The sequence below is a fragment of the Ictalurus furcatus genome, chromosome 17 (assembly GCF_023375685.1).
Source record: "Ictalurus furcatus strain D&B chromosome 17, Billie_1.0, whole genome shotgun sequence".
NCBI classification, from domain to species: Eukaryota; Metazoa; Chordata; class Actinopteri; order Siluriformes; family Ictaluridae; genus Ictalurus; species Ictalurus furcatus.
In genome coordinates, this window is record NC_071271.1 from 5,760,364 (window position 1) to 5,781,818 (window position 21,455).

At 37.2% G+C, this 21,455-nt stretch overlaps 1 protein-coding gene across 1 annotated transcript; it reads left to right on the forward strand.

The window, feature by feature from the left end:
* The first annotated feature begins 296 nt into the window (after positions 1–296).
* On the forward strand, positions 297–21,098 carry sars2 (seryl-tRNA synthetase 2, mitochondrial). Its single transcript, XM_053647170.1, has 16 exons — positions 297–1,425; positions 1,544–1,639; positions 2,992–3,021; positions 3,467–3,607; positions 5,826–5,880; positions 8,295–8,358; positions 11,571–11,676; positions 12,843–12,890; positions 13,741–13,849; positions 14,091–14,136; positions 14,269–14,356; positions 14,542–14,654; positions 17,396–17,489; positions 17,879–17,971; positions 19,156–19,221; positions 19,470–21,098. Exons 1-16 carry the CDS (start codon positions 1,075–1,077, stop codon positions 19,611–19,613), a joined length of 1,644 nt encoding a protein of 547 aa, XP_053503145.1. The 5' UTR covers positions 297–1,074; the 3' UTR covers positions 19,614–21,098.
* The last annotated feature ends 357 nt before the right edge of the window (positions 21,099–21,455 follow it).

Genomic DNA, 21,455 nt, shown 5'->3' on the forward strand with positions numbered 1-21,455 from the left:
TCAATAAATCTAGTCTATAATTTAATAACAATCATCATATATTCATATGTCATGACATCTAATAGCCTAATCCCCATTTTACAGTTTATGATAACTGTTTAAGCTGACTGCTGGGTTGCTGATTGGAAGGTTGGGTGTTCAAGCCCCAGCACTGCCAAGCTGCCACTGTTGGGCCCTTGAACAAGGCCCTTAACCCTCTCTGCTCCAGGAGTGCTGTATCATGGCTGACCCTGCACTCTGACCCCAACTTCCTATCATGCTGGGATATGCAAAGAAAATAATTTCCCTGTGATGTGATGTAATGTATATGTGACCAATAAAGACTCATTATCATTATCATTAGAATTCTTTGCTTAAATTGCCAGCATGGATACACCATGTAAGAAGTGCGTGTCTCTGAAAGTTGTCGAAAATGACGTCATTCCGACATGCGAATTATCACAAAAAATGTCAGAAAATGTGCTGTATTAGGGTAGAGTTGTAAAGCTTTTAAAAATGTGTGCCCGGCTCAAATCAGGTAGAAGGCGTGAATTGTGTAACCGAGTGAGTATGAATTAAAGGATTTTTCACCCCATAGACATGTGGCACACTCCGCCCTTGTGGTCCTCCTCCGAGTCCACACTTTGGTGACGTCAGCTAATGCAGACCTATGGGGCGCTATTAATTAATAGACAGCTTTTGGGATGGACTCAACGTTGTGACGCCAGAAAGAGGACGATGTTGCGGATTGTTGTTTTCACTGTGGCGCTAGTCAGATGGCATCAGCATCGTTTTGTTTTTTTGTTTTTTTTATCAGATTAACCATTCACAATGGTCATAGCCTGAAGTTCGATTGCATTTTAATTGACCATAATTTCACTGTTTTTTTTTCTTCAAACTATATCATGAAATATTATTAAAAACTAGAGCTACAGTTAAATTACATTATAAAATCGTTGTTCATTATAAAAACATAAACTTGCACTTAGAAATCCTCTTCTCTGTCATGTTGGCTAAAACCTGCAGTCGAAACTCCTCCCCTGCTTTCTGATTGGACAGTTGGCGTGAACCTGCAGCACGAGACCGCAAGTCTACATGAAGTGCGCCATTTGGGACAGGGCCGAAAGTCGTTTGGGATTCGGCCATTTTAAAGTCATGCACTGGAGCAAAATGGCGTCCTCCATAGGAACTGTCACACGCTTTCGCTCGCTTTTCTGCTTGACATCAACAGTGAAACAATACGTGTGGAACACACCGGGACGGATTTTCAGCTCGTGTTCCTCTGGTCGTGCCCAGAACAGGAGCAGCCTTTTCGAGCACATTAAGGAGGGCTACAGTGATAAACCCGAGCTGGACATGAGGAGACTCTGTGAACACACCGAACAAGTCATTACTGAGTTGGAGAACAGGAAAGGAGATTTAGGGGCAGGCGATGTCCGAGCTATTGTAAGGTTCAGTTTGATGTCACGCCATAAACCTTTACAATGCATAATAACCTCCTGATGATTATTCGTTTGCTCTCATAACGTTAAATCAAGCTCTCGTGATTTCTCTTGTCTGTTAGATATCAGCATGGAAGCAGCTGCAGGAGGTGCAGGAAGAGATCAACGAGTTGGAAGAACATAAGAAAATGATCAGTGATAAAGTCCGGACTCTTGTGGTCAGTTGTAGTTTGTAGCTTTTGTATTTGATTTTAAACCAACATGATCCTGAAACACTGCGGTGCGCACGTCATCAGTGATGACCAATGAGAAACACAAACGTCAGTGAGGGAGAATTGAACTTTACTTGCATGGGCGTAACCACGCATTGTTTGGGGGGGTCCCCAATGTTGAGGAAATACCAATCTGTCCCCCCCAATATACAGTACAAAATATTTTCTATATGTCCACATTTAATGAACCCTGCCAACTGATCTGTCTTTTCTTCATCTATTCTATTTATATCTATTCCTTTTAAATATATTTCCCGTTTGTTAAGGAAAATAGGTTTGTGCCCCCCCTAACTGTACACTTGGTTGCGCCCATACTCAACGCAAGTTCGTTGATATATTTTAGCAGCTCAGTCTGTAAGAAATGGAGACAGCAGCCAGGTGTTGAAAAGTGCAGCAGAACATACGAGCTTTTTTCAGACAGTATGTAACTAGATACCTAAATAGTAGGCAACCTTAGCTTAGTATAGAAGGCGTCATACCATGGCTTGGTTTGTTCTTTAGAATGTCAATTAACTTTTGATATTTGCACACCCACGAAGTAGGCTAGGCTAACGTCAGTTCCAGTTTTTGACCAATAACGTTACATTCATTTGCATATCCTCCCGCCAAGTTCGTTGGACTAATTATAAAATTTAATTTACTAATTATAAAAAATAATAATACCCACATATTTGGCTAGCTATTAACTAGTAGGCACAAGAGTTTCCACTTTACTGTGTGTGCCTATAATGGTGCACAGTGTTCAGCACGGTGTGTCAGCATTGGTTGTGTCCTGCATTGGTGGTATAGTGGTGAGCATAGCTGCCTTCCAAGAAGTTGACCCAGGTTCCCAGCTAGTGCGTCATGCTTTGGGGCAGTGGTGGTTAGCAGTTAAGACTCTGGGTTACTGATCGGAAGGTCGGGTTTTCAAGCCCAGTGCTGCCAAAGTCGCCAGTGGCCACTGTTGGGCCCTTGAGCAACACCCTTAACCCTCTCGCTCCAGGGGTGCTGTATCATGGCTGACCCTGCACTCTGACCCCAGCTTCCTGACATGCTGGGGTATGCGAAGAAAAGAATTTCACTGTGCTCTTATGTATATGTGATAAATAAGACTCATTATATCTAACTGGCCATTTTAGACTTAACACAGCCTGGCCAATGTTTGTTTTCACCTTTCTGTAAAGTTTATTAAAGGTCACTTGCACTTATTTGGTTCTAAACCCTCGATATGAATTAAAGAAGACAAAGCAAGCCATGCACACCAATTCCAGATTCATTCTCTTCATGTGAAATTTGATGTAAATCTTTCTTTGTTGCAGGAGCAGCATGACAAAAAAGTCCTGTCTGGTGTAAGTTCTGTCTTTGACATCATATGCATCATTAACTATAATGTGATATCTGACCTTACAGACAGAATAAGCTGTTTTTTTACTTGAATCAATGCAGTGGAATAGCCAGTGTGATTTAATTCTCTTTAAAGCAACACGAAACTGTCTACATATTGGAGTTGAGTTTTAAAAATAGTGGGACTTTCATTTGTAACCAGACTTGTAAAATAATTGGGCTTTTACTTGAAACATATCATGTTGGGTTAGGATATGAGAATAATATATTTGTGCCCCAAGTCTCCTGGGGTAGGCTTCAGACTTCCTTCGACCCTGGGTAGGATAAGTGGTACAGTAATGGATGGATGGATGGATGCATGGCTATTTGGGTCTGTTAGTGATGTTAATGTTTCAGGAGAGAAGAAGAAAGTTGATTTGATTGACTGATTCTTTCTCTTCTTCCTCCCAGCTTATGGCGTACAAGTCTTTGAGAGAAGAGGGCCGAAAGATCAGAGTGAGGTTGAGTCAGCTGTACTCAAGACAGAGTGACTTGGAGGAGGAATATTATTGTCGAGCTCTGAGGCTTCCCAACAGAACACATCCAGATGTGGTAGGAGTTCAGTCCCTCTAGCCATTAAAATAGTTGTAATTGTATGAAAATGAGTGCACAGTATCTGCTTACGTTTTCCTATATTCACACTAAATGACGTAGCTCCATACCAGTATAAATATTACATTAACATTGCTCAAATATGTTTAAGAACCGTGTGCTTGGATTTTAACAGTGTCTCCAAACAAGCAAACAAGGTTAGAAATGCAGTTTTTAAACTACCTAGGTTTACTTGGATCACCTTTACAGTTCCAAGATTTCCATCCACCCAGTGCTGTGTTGCAATTTATTTAAATCTGGGGCATCAGACTTTCTTTATTTATTTATTTGTTTGTTTGTTTGTTTGTTTGTTTGTTTGTTTATTTTTATAGGTAACAGTCCACAGTACGCTTAGTCCAATGTCAAGTTGTCCAGACCAGAACAGTCAGTGTAGTAGACCATTAACACATTGACAGCTCTTTTTAAATGTGATAATTTAAGAACATTTACAGTAGATATAAGTCTACACACCCCTGTTAAAATGGCAGGTTTGCGTGACGTAAAAATTCAACCAAGAGTTATCGTATGAAATCTTTTTCCAAGTTTAATGTGATCTAACAAACAACAAAATTCAAGTGTAAAAAAAAAAATAGAAACATTTTATGGGAAAAAGAAAACAAATTACAATAATCCGGTTGAATAAGTGTGCACTCCCCTTACTTTGTTAAAGCACCTTTTGCTTGTAATAAAGCACTCAGTTTTTTGGGGGGTAAGAGTCTACCAACATAGCATATCTTAATTTGTCAATTTTATTTCACTGATACTTGCAAAAATGCTCCAGATCCATTAAATTGCGATTGGAAGGGTCTCCTGTACACTGCCCTCTTCACGTTAGCCCATACGTTTTTTGAAGGGTTTTAACCATAACACATTTTGCCACATGTTTGGGGTATGTATGTTTTGGCAAATGTTAGTTACATTTACAGTTACATTTATATAGCACTTTTCTAGACACTCAAAGTGCTGTACATATTATGAGGGGGGAATCTCCTCAACCACCACTAGTGTGCAGCATACATCTGGATGATGCAACGGCAACCACAGTGCGCCAGAATGCCCACCACACACCAGCTAGTAATGTTCTGTTTCTGACAGAAACAGCTTTTATCCTCTTCATTTTTTTCTTAATCAGAATCAGTTAATTGATGACAGATGTGTGACACATTATAAAAGGTTGTGCACACTTGTGCAACCAGGTTATGTTTTAATTTTCTTTTCCCCCTAAAACATTTTTATTTGAATTTTGTTGGTTGCTACATTAAAGGTGGAAAAAGATCTGGCATGATTTGTCTTTGTTTCATTTTTTTACATCACGAAAACCTGCAATTTTAACGGGTATGTGTAGAATTTTTATATCCACAGATTAGAGCAATATCTTATCACTACACAGATATATCACCTCCAAAACAGACAAACAGACTGCAATTCATTACCATTAAAATAAATAAATAATACATTTACATATTATGCTTCCAAACTATATATTAGCATTTCCTTGCATAGGTTTTCAGCCTTCGTGTATCAGAATAGTTTGCAAATTATGTACAAATAAAAAATTAGTATGAAATTATGATTGAATAGCTATTCACCTCTTTGGCTGTGAAACCCGTAAATTAGTTCTTTTGGAAAGAGGCATGCATGTAGCATCAACATTTTTAACTTGTTAGTGGAGAGTTACATATCATTTACACATTTTATCAGCTCATGGCCCTGAGTTTATTGCTCAATTTTGTCCCAATAGAAGAATAACAGAGAAAAAAAAAAGTATTTCAATATGTATGGTCCACAAGACAATTTAATTTAGAACACATTGTAAATTTATTCGTTGGATCAGATAACAACCTTTATACATTAGAGTTCCTTATCACATTATACGTCTTGCTGGTACATTGTCAGGCCACCCATTTTTCATCTTAAAATTAAACATCATGATCATTCTGATCGTGGTAGCAAGACACATGTGTAAATACAACACATGACTCTCTGAATTCCTCCCTGCCCGGGGGTCACAATTGCAACTCCAAGTTTTAATACAGATTATACTAATTGTATTTATACAGGTTTTTATTTTTTAATAAACAAAACTACCTGATATACATTTGAATAATATTCAAGCAGTAAAATAATATAATATAATACTTGCATTGCTGATTCGGTGTTATCTATCTTCTTTTTTCAGCCTATTGGAGATGAGAGCCAGGCGAAGGTGGTTGAAATGGTTGGACATAAAGCTGGTACATAAATTACACCATATATAACAGCCACTAGTATCTTGCTGCTTATTTTATCCATTCTTCTAATAGTTAATTTATTCGGGAACATTAGTCATTTTCATGGCACATTTTAGCGTGCTTGCCTTATAATCAAAGAGTAAACTAAGTGTTTTTATTGTCTTTTTTATTTTGTATATTTGTGGATTTCTACTTGTGGGAATTAGTGCTAATATATCACTAATATTGGCACCCTTGGTAAATATGAGCAAAGAAGGCTGTGAAAAATTATTTTTATTGTTTAACATTTTGAGCTTGATCAAAGAATTCACAGAAATACTCTGCTCTTATAGATATCAAACAATTGCAAACACAGGTTTTATTTAAAAAAAAAACTTTGTGTGTGACAGTTATTGGCACCCTTTTAGTCAATACTTTGTGCTACCTCCCTTTGCCAAATCTTCTCCTATAATGTCTGATGAAGTTGGAGAATACATGGCATGGGATTTGAGACCATTCCTCCATACAGAATCTTTCCAGATCCTTCAAATTTCGAGGTCCATGCTGTTGGACTCTTCTCTTCAATTCATCCCCACAGGTTTTCCATAGGTTTCAAGTCAGGGGACTGTGAAGGCCATTTTGTGGTCAGTAAACCATTTTGTGTTGATCATGATGTATGTTTTGAAGCATTGACTACGTTTACATGGACAGCAGTAATCTAATTATTGACCTTATTCTGAATAAGACAATATTGTGATTAAGGTGTTTACATGAGTCGCTTTTAGAATATTCCTTTCATGTTCATGTTTTACATGTTATAAAATAGATTGATTAACATCACACGTCATTACGTCCCCACGCCATGCCGTCCGACGTTCCCTCCAGAATTTCACGTATCAACATACAGTCCGTCTTCGTTATGGTACCGTATACAGTTTTGGGTGTTTTTATTTTTAATTTTATGAAAGCTTCAAGTGCAGTTAATTATTTGTCATGCCGTATGTGCAAATAGACGACTGCTTGAAGCCGTGGGCTGCGTCAGAAACTACATACTTACTTACTATATAGTAGCCAAAATACATGTATTTCACCTACTATATAGTAGGTAAGTACGCGGTTTCGGATGCAGCCATGATCTCTTGTTTGCCGTCAAACAGTTGAGCACTACCGTGTGTGAACGTGTCCTGTCGCAAAATGCGGTGAAAACTCCTACACGACGTTAATAGTGTGATTAAGATGTTCGCATGTCTGTAATGCACGTCGATAATGCGACTAAAACAGGAATACTCCACACGTCTTAATTCGATTTGTTTACTTTGAGTATGAATTTAGACGGATTAAGGTCCTCAATAATTGCTGTTTACATGCTAGTTTCTTAATCAGGGTATTGTCTTAATTGGGTTAATATCACATTATTGTTCTCTGTGTAAACGTACTGAATGTCCTGCTGGAAGATCCAACCACGGCCCTAACCCTTCCCAACAACTTGTGGTGATGTAGGTGACTTTGTATTGTAGTTTTGGAGACTTTCTGACCCCAAGACGCAACTAACTTCTGCAATTCTCCAGCTGTGATCCTTGGAGATTTTTTGGCCACTCGAACCATCGTCTTCACAGTGCATTGAGACGTTATCACACATGTCCAATTCCAGGTTGATTCATAACATTTCCAGTTGACTGGAACTTCTTAATTATTGCTCTGATGGTGGAAATGGGCATTTTCAATGCTTCTGCTATTTTCTTATAGCCACTTCCCATTTTGTGAAGCACAACAACCTTTTGCATTTACATTTACATTTATTCACTTAGCAGACGCTTTTATCCAAAGCGACTTACGAATGAGAAAGATACAAGCAAAGCGATATATCAAGCAGAGAACAATACAAGTAGTGCTACCATACAAGATCCATTAATTGAGTTCCAGAAGAAGCAAAGTACACAGAGTAGAGGTGTAAGTGCAAAAATTATTTATTTATTTATTTATTTTTTAATGAGTTGGTTAGGTGTTCATGGAAGAGGTGGGTCTTTAGCTGTTTTTTGAAGATGTGCCTGTGTGTTACCTCATATTTATACTCCTGTGAAACAAGAAGTCATGGTTGCACAATATCCTCTTCCTAGTCACCTAGGTGTACTAAAAAATGTAAAATTTCAATGGGAATATACTTCAAATATGTTTTTCTCATAGGGGTGCCAATAATTGTTGCACAGCTATATTTAACAAAGATATTGTTAATAAACCTGTGTTGTTTGCAATTGTTTGATATCCATGAAAGCAGAGTATTTTTGTGATTTTTTTAAACAAAAGATCAAAAGTTTTAAACAATAATAAAAAAAATTCACAGCCGCCTTTGCTCATATTTTCCAAGGGTACCGATATTAGTGGAGGGCGCTGTATATACACATCATAGGTCTTATGATGTGGTATTGTATCTACCACAGAGTTTGAATTCAAAGCCAAAGGCCACCTTGAAATTGGAGAAAATCTGGATATCATAAGACAGCGGTAATGTACTTTCTCCATCTATTTTTCTTTGTAATAATGCATTCACAATAGACAAGAGAGACAAGTCATTTGTGTTGACTGAGCCAATTGTGGTTTGTCTCTTATGGGTCTGTAGTGAACGCTAATTTTGGTGTTTGTGAGTTTGTACCAATATAGAGTGCAGTATACAATTTACTTTTGTTTAAAAAAAGTATTTAAACTGTTATTATTTTAATAAAGTGAAAAAAGTGTGAAAATTGTTTGCTTGATGTACATTACATGCTAGACTTTGCATTAGTATACATATATACATGTGCATCTCAAAAAAATTAGAATATTGTGTAAACTTTTTTCTGTAATTTAATTAAAAAGTGGAACTTTCATATATTTTTGATTCATTACACAAAGTGAAATATTCCAAGCCTTTTTTTAAAAAAAATCTTGATGAAAAATCCAGTATCTCAAAATTTTAGAATAAAGAATTTATAATACAGAAATGTCGACCTGAGAAGAGATCTAATCAGCCAATTAACTCAAAACACCTGCTAAGGTTTCCTGAGCCTTTAATCTCTGTCTGGTTCAGTACTTTAAGATTAAAATTAAATATTACATTTCATTTGGAAATCAAGCTCCTAGGGTCTGAAGGAAGAGTGGAGAGGCACAGAATCCAAATACATGCATACAGCCGGGTCCATAAGTATTTGGACAGTGACCCTATTTTCGTAATTTTGCCCAAATGTGCCGTGTTCCGTGTCTTTAACACATCTGCATATAAACACCAGAAAAAGCTGAAATTCTAAACTCTCTTCTCATACTCATCGTTTGATCTCAAACCATCTTCAGTCTACAGAAAAACAACTGAATTGGCCTTGCCATTCCAATAGTTTTGAAGGGGACTGTATAAACAGTCTGGTCCGTAAGTATTTGGACAGTGACCATTTTTGTATTTTTGCCTCTGTACACCATCACAATGGATTTGAAATGAAGCTGTCAGGATGTGATTTGAAGTGTAGAATTTCACCTTTAATTCAAGGGATTTAACAAGAATATTTTTAGAGACCCTTTAGAGATTATAGACATTTTTTACATACTCTCTCTATTTTCACAGGCTCCAATGTAATTGGACAAACTAACAATTATAAATATAAGGATTATTTTTAATGCAAATTAGTGATTGCCTGAAGTCTGGAACCCAAGGACATCAACCAAGGCCTTTACTGCAGCCACCTTCAGTTGCTGCTTGTTTGTGGGTCTTTCTGCCTTCAGTTTTGTCTTCAGTAAGTGAAAAGCATGTTCAACTGGGCTGAAGTCAGGTAACTAACTCAGCCATATACTTACGGACCAGATTGTTTATATGGTCCCCTCCGAAGCTATTTTCACGACACGGCCAATTAATTTTTTGCTGGAGACTGAATATATTTGGGGTTTAGCTCAAAAGAGGAGAAGAGAGTTTAGAATTTCAGCTTTTATTTCATGGTATTTATGTGTAGATGCGTTAGAACATTTTGTATCGGATCACCCAATTAGTAGGCGAGCATTGGAACATGTGACTGATCAGTGTTTCTTGTTACCCAAGTGTGTCCTGTTAAATTGATTGTTTAAACAATAAATAGCTCTGAACATCTACACTTGGTTATTGTTAAAGAGGATGAGCCAAAATGCAGATCAGAGAGATGTTTTAGGGAGAAAAGCAAGCTGTTTCGGAGCTGAGAAGAGAAAATCAATCCGAGGCATTGCACAAACATTGAGCATAGCCAATACAACAATTTGGAATGTCCTGAAAAAGAAAGAAACCACTGGTGTAACAGACACTGAATGGATTGCCCAGAAAAAAAAGTCAGTAGGTACATTTACATGCAACCAAATAATCTGCTAGTAATTGGATGTATCGCTCAATCCGATTGAAAAGCCTTCCTGTAAACACCTCAGTGGATCTGATTGTGCTCGAGTCAAATGAAATTTTGATCAGATTGAAAGTGGTGGAGTAGATCTGAAAAAAATCCAGTAAATAGGAAAAAATAGCAATGTAAACAAATTAATCAGATTTTCTCAATCAGATTAAAAATACAGTGCTGTGGAACGTGACAACTGACTTGCACAGTAGTTTTGTTCAGAATATATGTAATGCACATGTAAATGAATATTTGAATCAGAGTGCAATATTTAGGGTACATATAAACAGTACTTTCGGAATCTGCAATCGGATGGAATTAATTTGGATTGATGAAAATGGCCGCATGTAAACGTACCTAGTGACACCACCAACAACCTCCACAGGTCAGGGGTGACGGTATCACAATCCACCATTCGAAGAAGACTTTGAGAGAAGAAATATAGGGGCCATACTACAAGATGCAAACCACTCATCAGCAGTAAGAATCAGAAAGCCAGATCGGAATTCACAAAGAAATTCAAAGATGAGCCAGAAAAGTTCTGGAACCAAGATGAACCTCTACCAAAGTGATGGAAAGGCCAAAGTGTGGAGAAAGAAAGGATCTGCTCATGATCCCTAACATACAAGCTCCTATGTGAAACATGGTGGAGGTAGTGTCATGGCTTGGGCTTGTATCGCCGCTTTTGGAATGAGCTCATTAATCTTTATTGATGCAACTCATGATGGTAGCAGCAGAATGAGTTCAGAAGTTTACAGAGAAATGCATCCAAATTAATTGAGAGGAACAGCTCGTCCATCTTTCGATCTCAAACCCAAATGTCTTTGGTATGAATTGGCCTTGTCTGTCCAATAGTTTCAGAGGAGACTGTATAAAATGCTTGTCTAAATGGTTTGACACCAATTAAATAATGCAATGATCAGTGTAAAAATTGGTTAACGGATACAAATTGTACTAGCTACAAACACTCTCCAGAGACACCAGTGATCTCTGCAACTTCCTTCAAATTTTTATTTGTCTTTGTAATGTCTCTATATACATTTACTGAGATGTCATATATCACAAGAGGTGATAAAATCATGGTTATAGAGATTTTCTCCCATTTTATCGAACCAGCCTGTACATGGCAAATAATTGCAGGTTTGAATGAAAAGTGTGAGTGGGGAAATGAAAAACTTTTTTAAAATAAATAAATAAATAAAATGTAAAAATCTTCTCACATATAATTGGTCTGAGGAATAATTTGATCCAGGTTCGTAAGTGCTGGCTAGTGTGAACACAGTAAATTCTGAATTAGTTTTTTCATCTTTGCTCTTTGTACTGTTTTTATTTCTCTTTCAGACGCCTTGCTCATGTGTCAGGTCACAGGTCGTACTATCTGAGGGGAGCAGGAGCCCAACTTCAGATTGCATTACAGAACTTTGCTCTCGACCTCCTTCAGAAAAGGGTCAGTGTGGCCTGTGGGATAAGGTGAATGCTTAGACTGTTGAATACTCAGGATCCTAGCATGCAGTGTTTTAATTAAATAAATAAAAAAAGTCTTCATACTTCCATGTAATCTGAGCATATCCACTAGGGGGCAGTGTCACATGAACCACGCCAGAATTTATGGAATTATACAGCAAGAAAGAGCATAAACAAAGAAGAGTTCTATGTTTCAATTAATATTTTTCCAACACAACATCAGGGAAGGGCCATTGCCACTTCTGGTCAACAGTTAAAAAATTGCCAAGACACTTTATATTGAATTAAAAATAATAATAATTAAATAATAATAATTAAAAATAAAAAGTTTCCCTGTGTGATGTGCTTGGTGTTGACGATCACCTGGGGGAAAGAAGCTCTTGGTGTCCAAATAGATACTGCAGTTTGGCTCACAACTGAGTGAATGATAAAAGGATTTTTTTGCCCCCCTCATTTTCTCCCAGTCTGGTCATTGGCCAGTTACCTACCAATCCCCCACTATCGTACTACAGCTGCCACATAGGAAAGGTGAGGGCTTGTATATTAAAAAAAGCATGTGAAACCAGCCACAAACTTACTGATCTTCCAATGACAGGGCTATTCTCTTGTGCCACTTGTGCCCTATTTATTGCTGCTTTTGTTTTTGTTTATGTCACATTCTTATATTACATTCTAAAATTAGGAAGATTAAATTCTCTGTGATCATAGTCCAGAACCTATTTATCGAAGCTAACCATAGGGGTTTTATCATGCCAGAGGAAGCATTTCATTAGTCTGGAAGCTGGTAGCTCAGTGGTTAGGACATTGGACGTCTGATCTGAAGGTTGAGAGTTCAAATCCCAGGACCACAAGCTGCCACTGTTGGGCCCTTGAGCAAGGCCCTTAACCCTCAACTGCTCAATTGTATAAAAAAATTAGATAATTGTAAGTCGCTCTGGATAAGGGCGTCTGCCAAATGCCATAAATGTAATGTAACTGTAGTCTGTTGAGAAAGGAGAAATAAGACCATGACAACAGGATAGGAAGTGACTGAACTTATAGAATATTCACATATAAGTAGACTTTTGGGAAATTTGCACAAGACTTGACATAAGTTTAATATGATTTAAGTATGTCCGCTGAGGGAGAAATACTTTTTGTACCTTTCAGGGGTTTATCCCAATGGTAGTTCCAGACATGCTGAAAGGAGTCGTGTTTGTAAGTAGCTTTTCATGTCTTTCACAAGTACCAGAGCAATGTATTAAAATTGTTAAAAATTCTATTTAATTCTATTATCTATTTATATTGTCTATTTAATTATGTTGTTTGTTTAATTCTGTTTTCTATTTTTCTTCAATTTGTAATATGTATCATGTCTGAACAAAATGCACAGAATAGTGCCTTAAGACAACAGATTAAGTCTTTCTTTCCTCAAGAAACCTAACACCTAAGATTTTCTTAAATTTGAACCTGTACCACACACTTTGAAGAACAATTAAAGCTTGTGCGATAGAATAATTTAATGTTGTCTATGTGATTTTACACTACCATGATATCCAGTGACATTACACGATTACGATTATATTCTATTACCAGACCTTCCAACCTTTTATGAATTTTGTGGAGGAGTTCCACAATTTAACATTGCACAGTCTCAGACATGCTTAAACACGTTGAGCTGCAGCTCAGCTTATTCGCTTGTTCACTGTAAAAGGATTATAAACATGCACTGTTTTTAAAATGTTTACTGTGCATTACTAAAGAATCGCATAAAAAGCCACCATCCAGATTTTCCAGAGTTTCCAAGATTACTACTGGCAGAAAGCCGTTCCCAACTGCACAGCTGATAATATTAGAACTCCCTATTCTTGGTGGAAATGCTTATTTTCCTGTCTAAAATCCTGTATTTTTTAATGCTATTAGTTCTGAACGATTAAATAGTTTATCATGATTTTTTAAATGTGACTATTTGCATTCACCTGAAGTTTGCCAATGGATGTTCAGTGTTATGGATGCCACAAACTTGTAAAGCCACTGTGACCCTCTTGGTTCATGTCCCTTTGCACAGGAAGGTTGTGGGATGCAGCCTTATGCTCACCTCTCGCAGGTTTACTCTCTGGACCCAAGCCGCTTCCCCAACCTTAATCTTGCTGGGACGGGTGAAGTCGGAGTTGCAGGTAAAAAGCTGCAACACCATTTGTTTATAAATATTGCATATGGATTATCACTTTTACCTTCTGATCTCTGTAGCCCTTTTTCTGTAACCTCTGTAGCTCCATTTTCAATCCCGCTTTAAAGAATAAGGAATTGCAGTTTTCAGAAGACTAAACGTTTTAAATAGCTTTATCATACAATGAAATACATATTGGATTATAGTAAAACACAGTAATTTATGGTTTTCCTGATGCACATTTTAAGGTTACTTTATGGACCATGCTGTGAATTTGAAAGACCTACCAGTAAGGTAAGAAAATCTTGCTGTATGTCCTGATATTTACAACATGGCGCTCTGTTTTAAAATGTTTAAGATTTATTAAATTATTCATATTTGGTTAAAATTGTTTTCTGTGCACATGTTGTGCTTTTAATTTTGAAGGACAGTGTGTACTAGCACATGTTACAGAGCAGAAACTGATACAGGCAGAGAAGCCTGGGGCCTCTACAGGGTTCATCACTTTAACAAGGTAATGTAGGGTTTGAGTAACAGCAGTTATATTTTAAAATGGAATGAACATAAATGAGGAAAAAATGCATGTCCATCAGAGCCGATTAATGTTGATGTATATGTTATATTTGTTTCTTCTAACATTGCTGTTTTATTTCTGTGAAATTGTAGAAAACAGTCCGCTCATTTCATTTCATCTTTCAGGTCGAGATGTTTGGTGTAACAGCTGATGAATCTGGTCAGGAGAGTTCTCAGTTGTTAGATGAGTTTGTTCTGTTGCAGAAGGAGATTTTCTCTTCACTCAAGCTCCATTTCAGGTTGTCAAGTAATTTAGTACAGTGCTGTGAAAAGGCAGCCTGATTTCTACTTTTTATGTGTATCTCTCGTACTAAATAGTTTCAGAAATGAAAGCAAAATCTAAGATAAAACAAAGGCAACCTGAGTAAACACAGAATATAGTTTTTAAATGATAATATTTATTGAAGCAAAAAAGTTATCCTAGACCAACTGGAACGGTATGAAAATGTATTTGCCCCCAAAGTTACTAATTCCCCAAATCTGTGAAACTGCATTCATAATGGGGTTCAGCTGGACTAGACACAACCAGGCCTGATTACTGCAAACTCTGTTCAATCAAATCAACACTTAAATAGAACTTTTTCAACAGCATGAAGTTGGTTAAAAGTTCTTACCCAGTAACACACTATGCCAAAGTTGAAAGAAATTCCAGAAATCATGAGGAAGAAGGTGATTGAAATACATCAGTCTGGGAAGGGTTACAAAGCTATTTCAAAGGCTCTGGGACTCCAAAGAACCACAGTGAGAGCCGTTATCTCCAAATGGAAAAACACGGCACAGTAGTGAACCTTCCCAGAAGTGTCTTTCCAAAATTCCAACAAGAGCAGAGCAACTACTCATCCAGGAAGTCACAAAATAGCCAAGGACAACATCAAAGGACCTACAGGCCTCTCTTGCATCAATAAAGGTCACTGTTCATGACTCCACTATCAGAAAGACACTGGGGGAAAATGGCCTCCATGGAAGAGAGGCGAGGTGAAAACCACTGCTAACCCAGAAGAACATTAAGGCGCATCTAAATTTTGCGAAAACGCACCTTGATGATTCTCAAACCTTTTGGGAGAATGTTCTGTGGAGTGATGAGTTGAAAGTGGAACTGTTTGGAAGACAGGGGTTCCGTTACATCTGTCATAAACCAAACACCGAATTCCACAAAAAGAACATCATACCTACAGTCAAGCATGGTGGTGGAAGTGTGATGGTGTGGGGATACTTTGCTGCTTCAGGCCATGGGTAACTTGTAAAAAAGGGCGAAGCATGAATTCTGCTCTCTACCAGAAAATCTTAAAGGAGAATGTCCGGTTTTCAGTCCATAAGTTGAAACTCAAGTGCAACTATGCAGCAAGACAGTGATCCAAAGCAGTAAGTCCACCTCAAAAAAAGGCAAATTAAAGTTTTGGAGTGGCCTGGTCAAAGTCCTGAACCAATTGAGATGCTCTGGCAGGACCTTAAACAGGCAGTTCATGCTTGAAAACCCTCCATTGTGGCTGAACTAAAGCAGTTCTGCAAATAAAAGTGAGCCAAAATTCCACCACAGAGCTGTGAAAGACTGATCTCCAGTTTTCAGAAGCGTTTGATTGCAGTTCTTGCTGCTAAAGGTGGCACAACCAGATTTTAAGTTTAAGGGGGCAGTTAGTTTTTCACATGGGTTATAGGTGTGGATAACTTTTTTTTGCTTCAGTAAAAAAATAAAAACTGTATTGTGTGTTTAATCAGGTTGCCTTTGTTTTATGTTGTTTATCTTTGGACACCTAAAACTATTTAGTATAAGATATACACAAAAACAGAAGAAATCAGGCGAATACTTTTTCACAGCACTGTGTATAGTCACTGCATATTTTGATGAACTTGTTGCAACAAATATTGGTCAGATTTCTTTTGATTGTTTATTGCAATTTCCTTCATAGAACTAATGTTTATCTGAATCCCATTAGAACATGACTTTTATAAATGTCCTGTGAAATCTGGAACAAACTGGGTTTCTATAATGGTACTGTTGGGGCATCTATCTGGATTTATTTGTCTATCTTGAACGCATGATTAGTGAGATAGAAGTAAAATATTTACGTTTTGAAATGAAATATAGTTTTAAAACATGCCGTTCTAAAGGTCAGTGGTATGTAGTGGTACTGATTTGGAATGTGGATTTAGACACTGTGTCCTGCCAGTTTGTACAGTGATTTACAAACATGTAAACATGCAAAATTACTTGGATTAAGTAGTCAGTCATACAAGGTTCAACATTTCATGATTCTGAACATTCTTGATAGCTGGAATATAAGCTCTAATTTGCTTGAATATAAGCGCAAAATATGAGGACACTACAAAACGTATCTTAGAGGACACAGGAATACTCACAATAAGTAAATAAGTAAGTTGTGATGTCGTGAAGTGGCAACTACGGACGTCCAGAAAGGCCATGAGGTATTTTTTTTTCCTGTACTTTTATCTCAAAAACCTTTCTTTCTTACAAAAGGTTTTCTCAAAAGTTATTTTCAGTATATCACTCACTATAGTGTCCATGATGGTATAGTTGCAAGAACGTGATCTCAAGAAAACATTTGTTATCTTGAGAGCATGAGAGAAATAAGTTGTGATTTCAAGATAACAGCACAGAAAAATATCAATAACTCACGGCCTTTCTGGTCTTCTGTAGGCAAGTGATCATACTCAATTGTCAAAATAATGTCGGTTCAAAGAAGTAATTAAACAGGTGAATGAGTCTGATGGATAATTGTATTTATCCAGAGTTTTGATGAACTGTTGAAGGCTTAGGGTTTCCCTATTCACATACTGTAATAGTTGCACTACTATTGTGTTGTTTGATGTCACCCATTTCTAAAATGCAAGCTAAGAGCGGATACTGTTGTGCTGACATCTGTGATACTTTGTAGTTCTTTAGCAATTATTTCTTCATGCCATTCCATTCCTGATTTGATCATTTGTTTGAAATAAAGCTCCTTTTTTGTTTCCTTCAAAGAGTTTTGGACATGCCCACTCAGGAGCTGGGGGCACCAGCCTTCAGGAAGTATGACATTGAAGCATGGATGCCAGGCCGTGAAAGTTATGGTGAGGTAAGAAAAATAGTAGCAGTCCTAAATGATGTTTCAAATCTGGATTCATCGGCTCTGGATTTCATTTGTATTTGCATTTGTTTGATATTAGCCTTATGTAATCCAAAAATGACTAATGAGTTCCAGAAATTACAAATTAGAACATAACTGTAAATACAAGAACATGCATACAAAGTTACTGCATGTCTACTGATGATATTCTGAGGTATTTATGGTCATTTTATTGTGCATTTAGAACATAACCATATATTTTCTTACCAGTTATGCAAACATAATCATAAACCCTATGGTGAGGCAGCACACTGAGGAACATATAAATGTCTTATTTAGTCTTTATATTTTCCCAAATCATGAATTGTTTCAAATTGTGTTTCTTACCCTTTCATTAGATCTCCAGTGCATCTAACTGCACTGACTACCAGAGCCGAAGACTGAACATTCTCTATGAGAGAAATGATGGCAGTTTTAAGTATGCGCACACAGTGAGTGAAATCTATTTGCTGTCTCAGCAGAGAATGTAACTAAAGGCACAAAGTGATGTATTTTCTGTGGTAGCATTGCACTTTTTAAATGCTTACATTATATTTATAAAGTGGAGTTAGCAAGAAATACAGTCCCCTCCCAAAGAATTGGAAAGACAAAGACGGTTATTTTGTATTTGCTATATTTTGAAGACATTTAGTTTTAAGACAGTTTAGAACATGACATCTGGGTTTCACCTGTGAAGACTGCATTTGTTGTTAAAATGGACAAATCTACATGAAGACCAGAAAGCTGTCTATGAGAGAAAAGCAAGCCATTTTTTTTCCTGAGCCATTGCACAAGAATCGCATAGCCAATAGAACAATTTGGAATATCCTGAAAAAGAAAGGAACCACTGTTATACTAACAACCAGACATTGAACAGATGATAGAAACATTGAGACAGCTGTGAAGAAAAACACATAGACAACTGTCAGTGACTCACTAACAGCCTCCACAGGGCAGGGGTGAAGGTATCACAATCACCACATAAACGTAGAGGTCATACCACAAGATACAAACCATTCATCAACAGTAAGAATCAGAAAGACAGAATGTAATTCGCAAAGAAATACAGAGATGAGCCACAAATGTTCTGGAACCAAGATTAACCAAAGTGATGGAAAGGCCAAATTGTGGAGAAAGTAATGATCTGCTCATGATCCAAAACATATGAGCTCATTGGTCAAGCACGGTGGAGGTAGTGTCATGGCTTGGGCTTACGTGACTGCTTCTGAAAGGGGTTCACTAATCTTTATTGAGAATGTAACTCGTGATGGTAATAACAGAATGAATTTAGAAGTCTACAGAAACATTCTGTCTACCAATTTACAGAGAAATGCATCCATTCTAAATGGGGGGAACTTGGTGGCCTGGCACCAAAGGTACCATGTTCTAAGTTAACACATCTAAATGTAAATATGAGGAAATGAAAGCTAAAATTCACATCTATCATATCATATTCATCTTTTGATCTCAAACCCAAATGTTTTCAGTGCATTGCAAAATCAAAAGCATTCGTCTTGCTGTTCCAATACTTCTGGAGGGGACTGTATTATTTCAGAAAGGTGCCGCATTGAAATAGAAGGAAATACATTCACTGTCACAGAGAATAAAAACCAGCAATATATCTGTTTGATTCTAGGTGAATGCTACAGCTTGTGCTATTCCACGCACCATTATTGCACTTCTGGAAACACATCAAACAAAAGTGAGGTTACATTTTAATATTCTTTACAAACACACACACACACACACTATTTTATTTTATTTGGTTTGTTGCACAGTCATGTTTAGTCACAATAATATCGATTTTAAAAACCTAATTCAAACTTTGCTTATAAAGTCACCATTATTTCATTAATACATTTCTGGAAAACTCTGTTAAGTACTGTTAAGCTGGTTGTAGTTGATTGTAAAGATTAAATTGAGAATTCTTTTTAATCCAATTTTTTTTAGGAAGGAACTGTACATGTTCCAGAAGTTTTGCAGCCTTACCTTGGCTTAGAGGTGATTGAAAAGCCTTCATACACTCCCCTGAAATACATCGGACCAAATCAGCCCAACCGTACACCTCGTTCCATTTCTAAAAGCTCCAACTAACATTCATTTTACAATAATGTTCATTTGCACAGTTTTTTCTATATTAAAAAAGCCAAAATAAAGTGAGTTTTGATCCAGGAAGTGACTGCTTCAACACATTTTTTAAATACCAGAATCTGAGTTCAACCTGAGCTGGGTTGACTGTGCAATAGCTTTGCTGGAGCCCTGTTTATGTTATGATTCAGCTAATGTTCTGTTTGTTTGTCTCAAATTTCTGCTTTTGAGTTTTCACCGCCTAGGCTTATGTGATATTGAAAAATGAGCATACCATAATTTCCGGTTTAAGGAGTAGGCGAGATCGTAATAATAGGTTATAATAATAGCAATAATATTGTGTACGGACAATAATCTCTTTATATCACGCAAGCCTAGTGTCGCCTTTATTTCACATGGACCTCAGATCATTACTGACACTTAAACACAGTTTCACCCATTTTGTAAAGGGATTGGATTCATACAGTTCTCTAACTAAAAGCCTGGACTTGTCATATGTACCTTTTATTGGGAAAATATTATGGAGAAAAAAAACACAAAAATAATTTTAACTTCTATAAACTTAGTGATGCATAGTGATATTAAAACCTATTCCAGCTGTGTACTGTTGCTATTTCTGTCTGCTAGTGCATGTGTCAGATATTGTCTAATGTTATATGAAGATATTATGATGAGTGTTTGCTGTGTTCTTATCATATATAGTTACCTAATCTAGAATACCATAAGTCATTTAGTGAATATTCAAACTGCTAAATAACACTGTAGCCCCCATAGCCTTAGGATGGCTGCTTCATTGTTAGAAATGCTGACTAGAAATGGTAAATACTTGCAACCAAAATGTCATGGTTCATTTAAAGGTTTATCACATCTATCAGCATGTTGTTTAGGGGGTCTCCAGGTACAACTAAACCATCCATCCATTTCACTTGATCTGTACAAATTAATCTGCACATCACTGTTTATACAATATTGTTTCTATAGTAACAACATTCAGCACTCAACACCACCACACAGGGACCTGTATAGCATTTATTTATTTATATAATGTGAACATTACCCGAAGCTCTTGACCTGATTCTTTTTGCATGGCGCTGATGCGACACGATTGGCTGATTAGTTAACTGCATGAATGTGCAGGTGTAGAGGTGTTCCTAATAAAGTGGATGGGAGTGCAAGTTAGTAGGTTCAGATTTAAATCTTTTGTTAACTGATACTTTCTTATTAACTTGCTTTTATGCCAACAAAATTTTCAGAACAAAAACAACAATTCCATTATGACTGAAATTTTATAATAACCCCCCACCCCCAAACTTCTCTAGTCCTTGAACCAGTCAGCTTGTTCACTAGTCATGTCGGACACCCCTTGGGTCATTTGGTTGCAAATCAGCTTTTTGACCTCTCACTTGTGGCCTCAAGGCCACTCGGTTCCTTTTCCGAGTTGCACTACGCGCTGTCTGGATCTCATATGAATGTGGAACCGGTTCTTTTCCCACACACCCTTGTTGCGTCCATGTGCCTGTTACATGGTTTAGAATACAAACTTTTATCTCCAGGCTTGAACTTTTGTAGGTTTTTCGCTTTCTTATTGTAATTCAATTTTTGTTTGTCTTTATGTTTTTGTTTTGTGGCTTTGATTTTGTTTGCTCCTGCAGACGTTCCTGATGGATAGATAGGTTAGTGCGTATCCGTTGACCCATCAACATTTGGGCTGGGGACAACCCATTTTGCAATGGAGCACTCCTGTAAATCATTGGACTCCTCTGGAAGTCCGCTTTTCCTTCATGATTCTTTTTCATGAGAGCCTTCACAATCTTTACAGAACTCTCTGCTAGCCTGTTGGACCTAGGG

Excerpts from the sequence above, each read along its gene's own strand:
- sars2 (XM_053647170.1), top strand. The coding sequence starts at position 1,075 with ATGAAGTGCGCCATTTGGGACAGGGCCGAAAGTCGTTTGGGATTCGGC. Across the intron at positions 8,359-11,570 it reads CTGGATATCATAAGACAGCG|ACGCCTTGCTCATGTGTCAG; the intron begins GTAATGTACTTT and ends TTTCTCTTTCAG. Across the intron at positions 17,490-17,878 it reads GCCGTGAAAGTTATGGTGAG|ATCTCCAGTGCATCTAACTG; the intron begins GTAAGAAAAATA and ends CCCTTTCATTAG.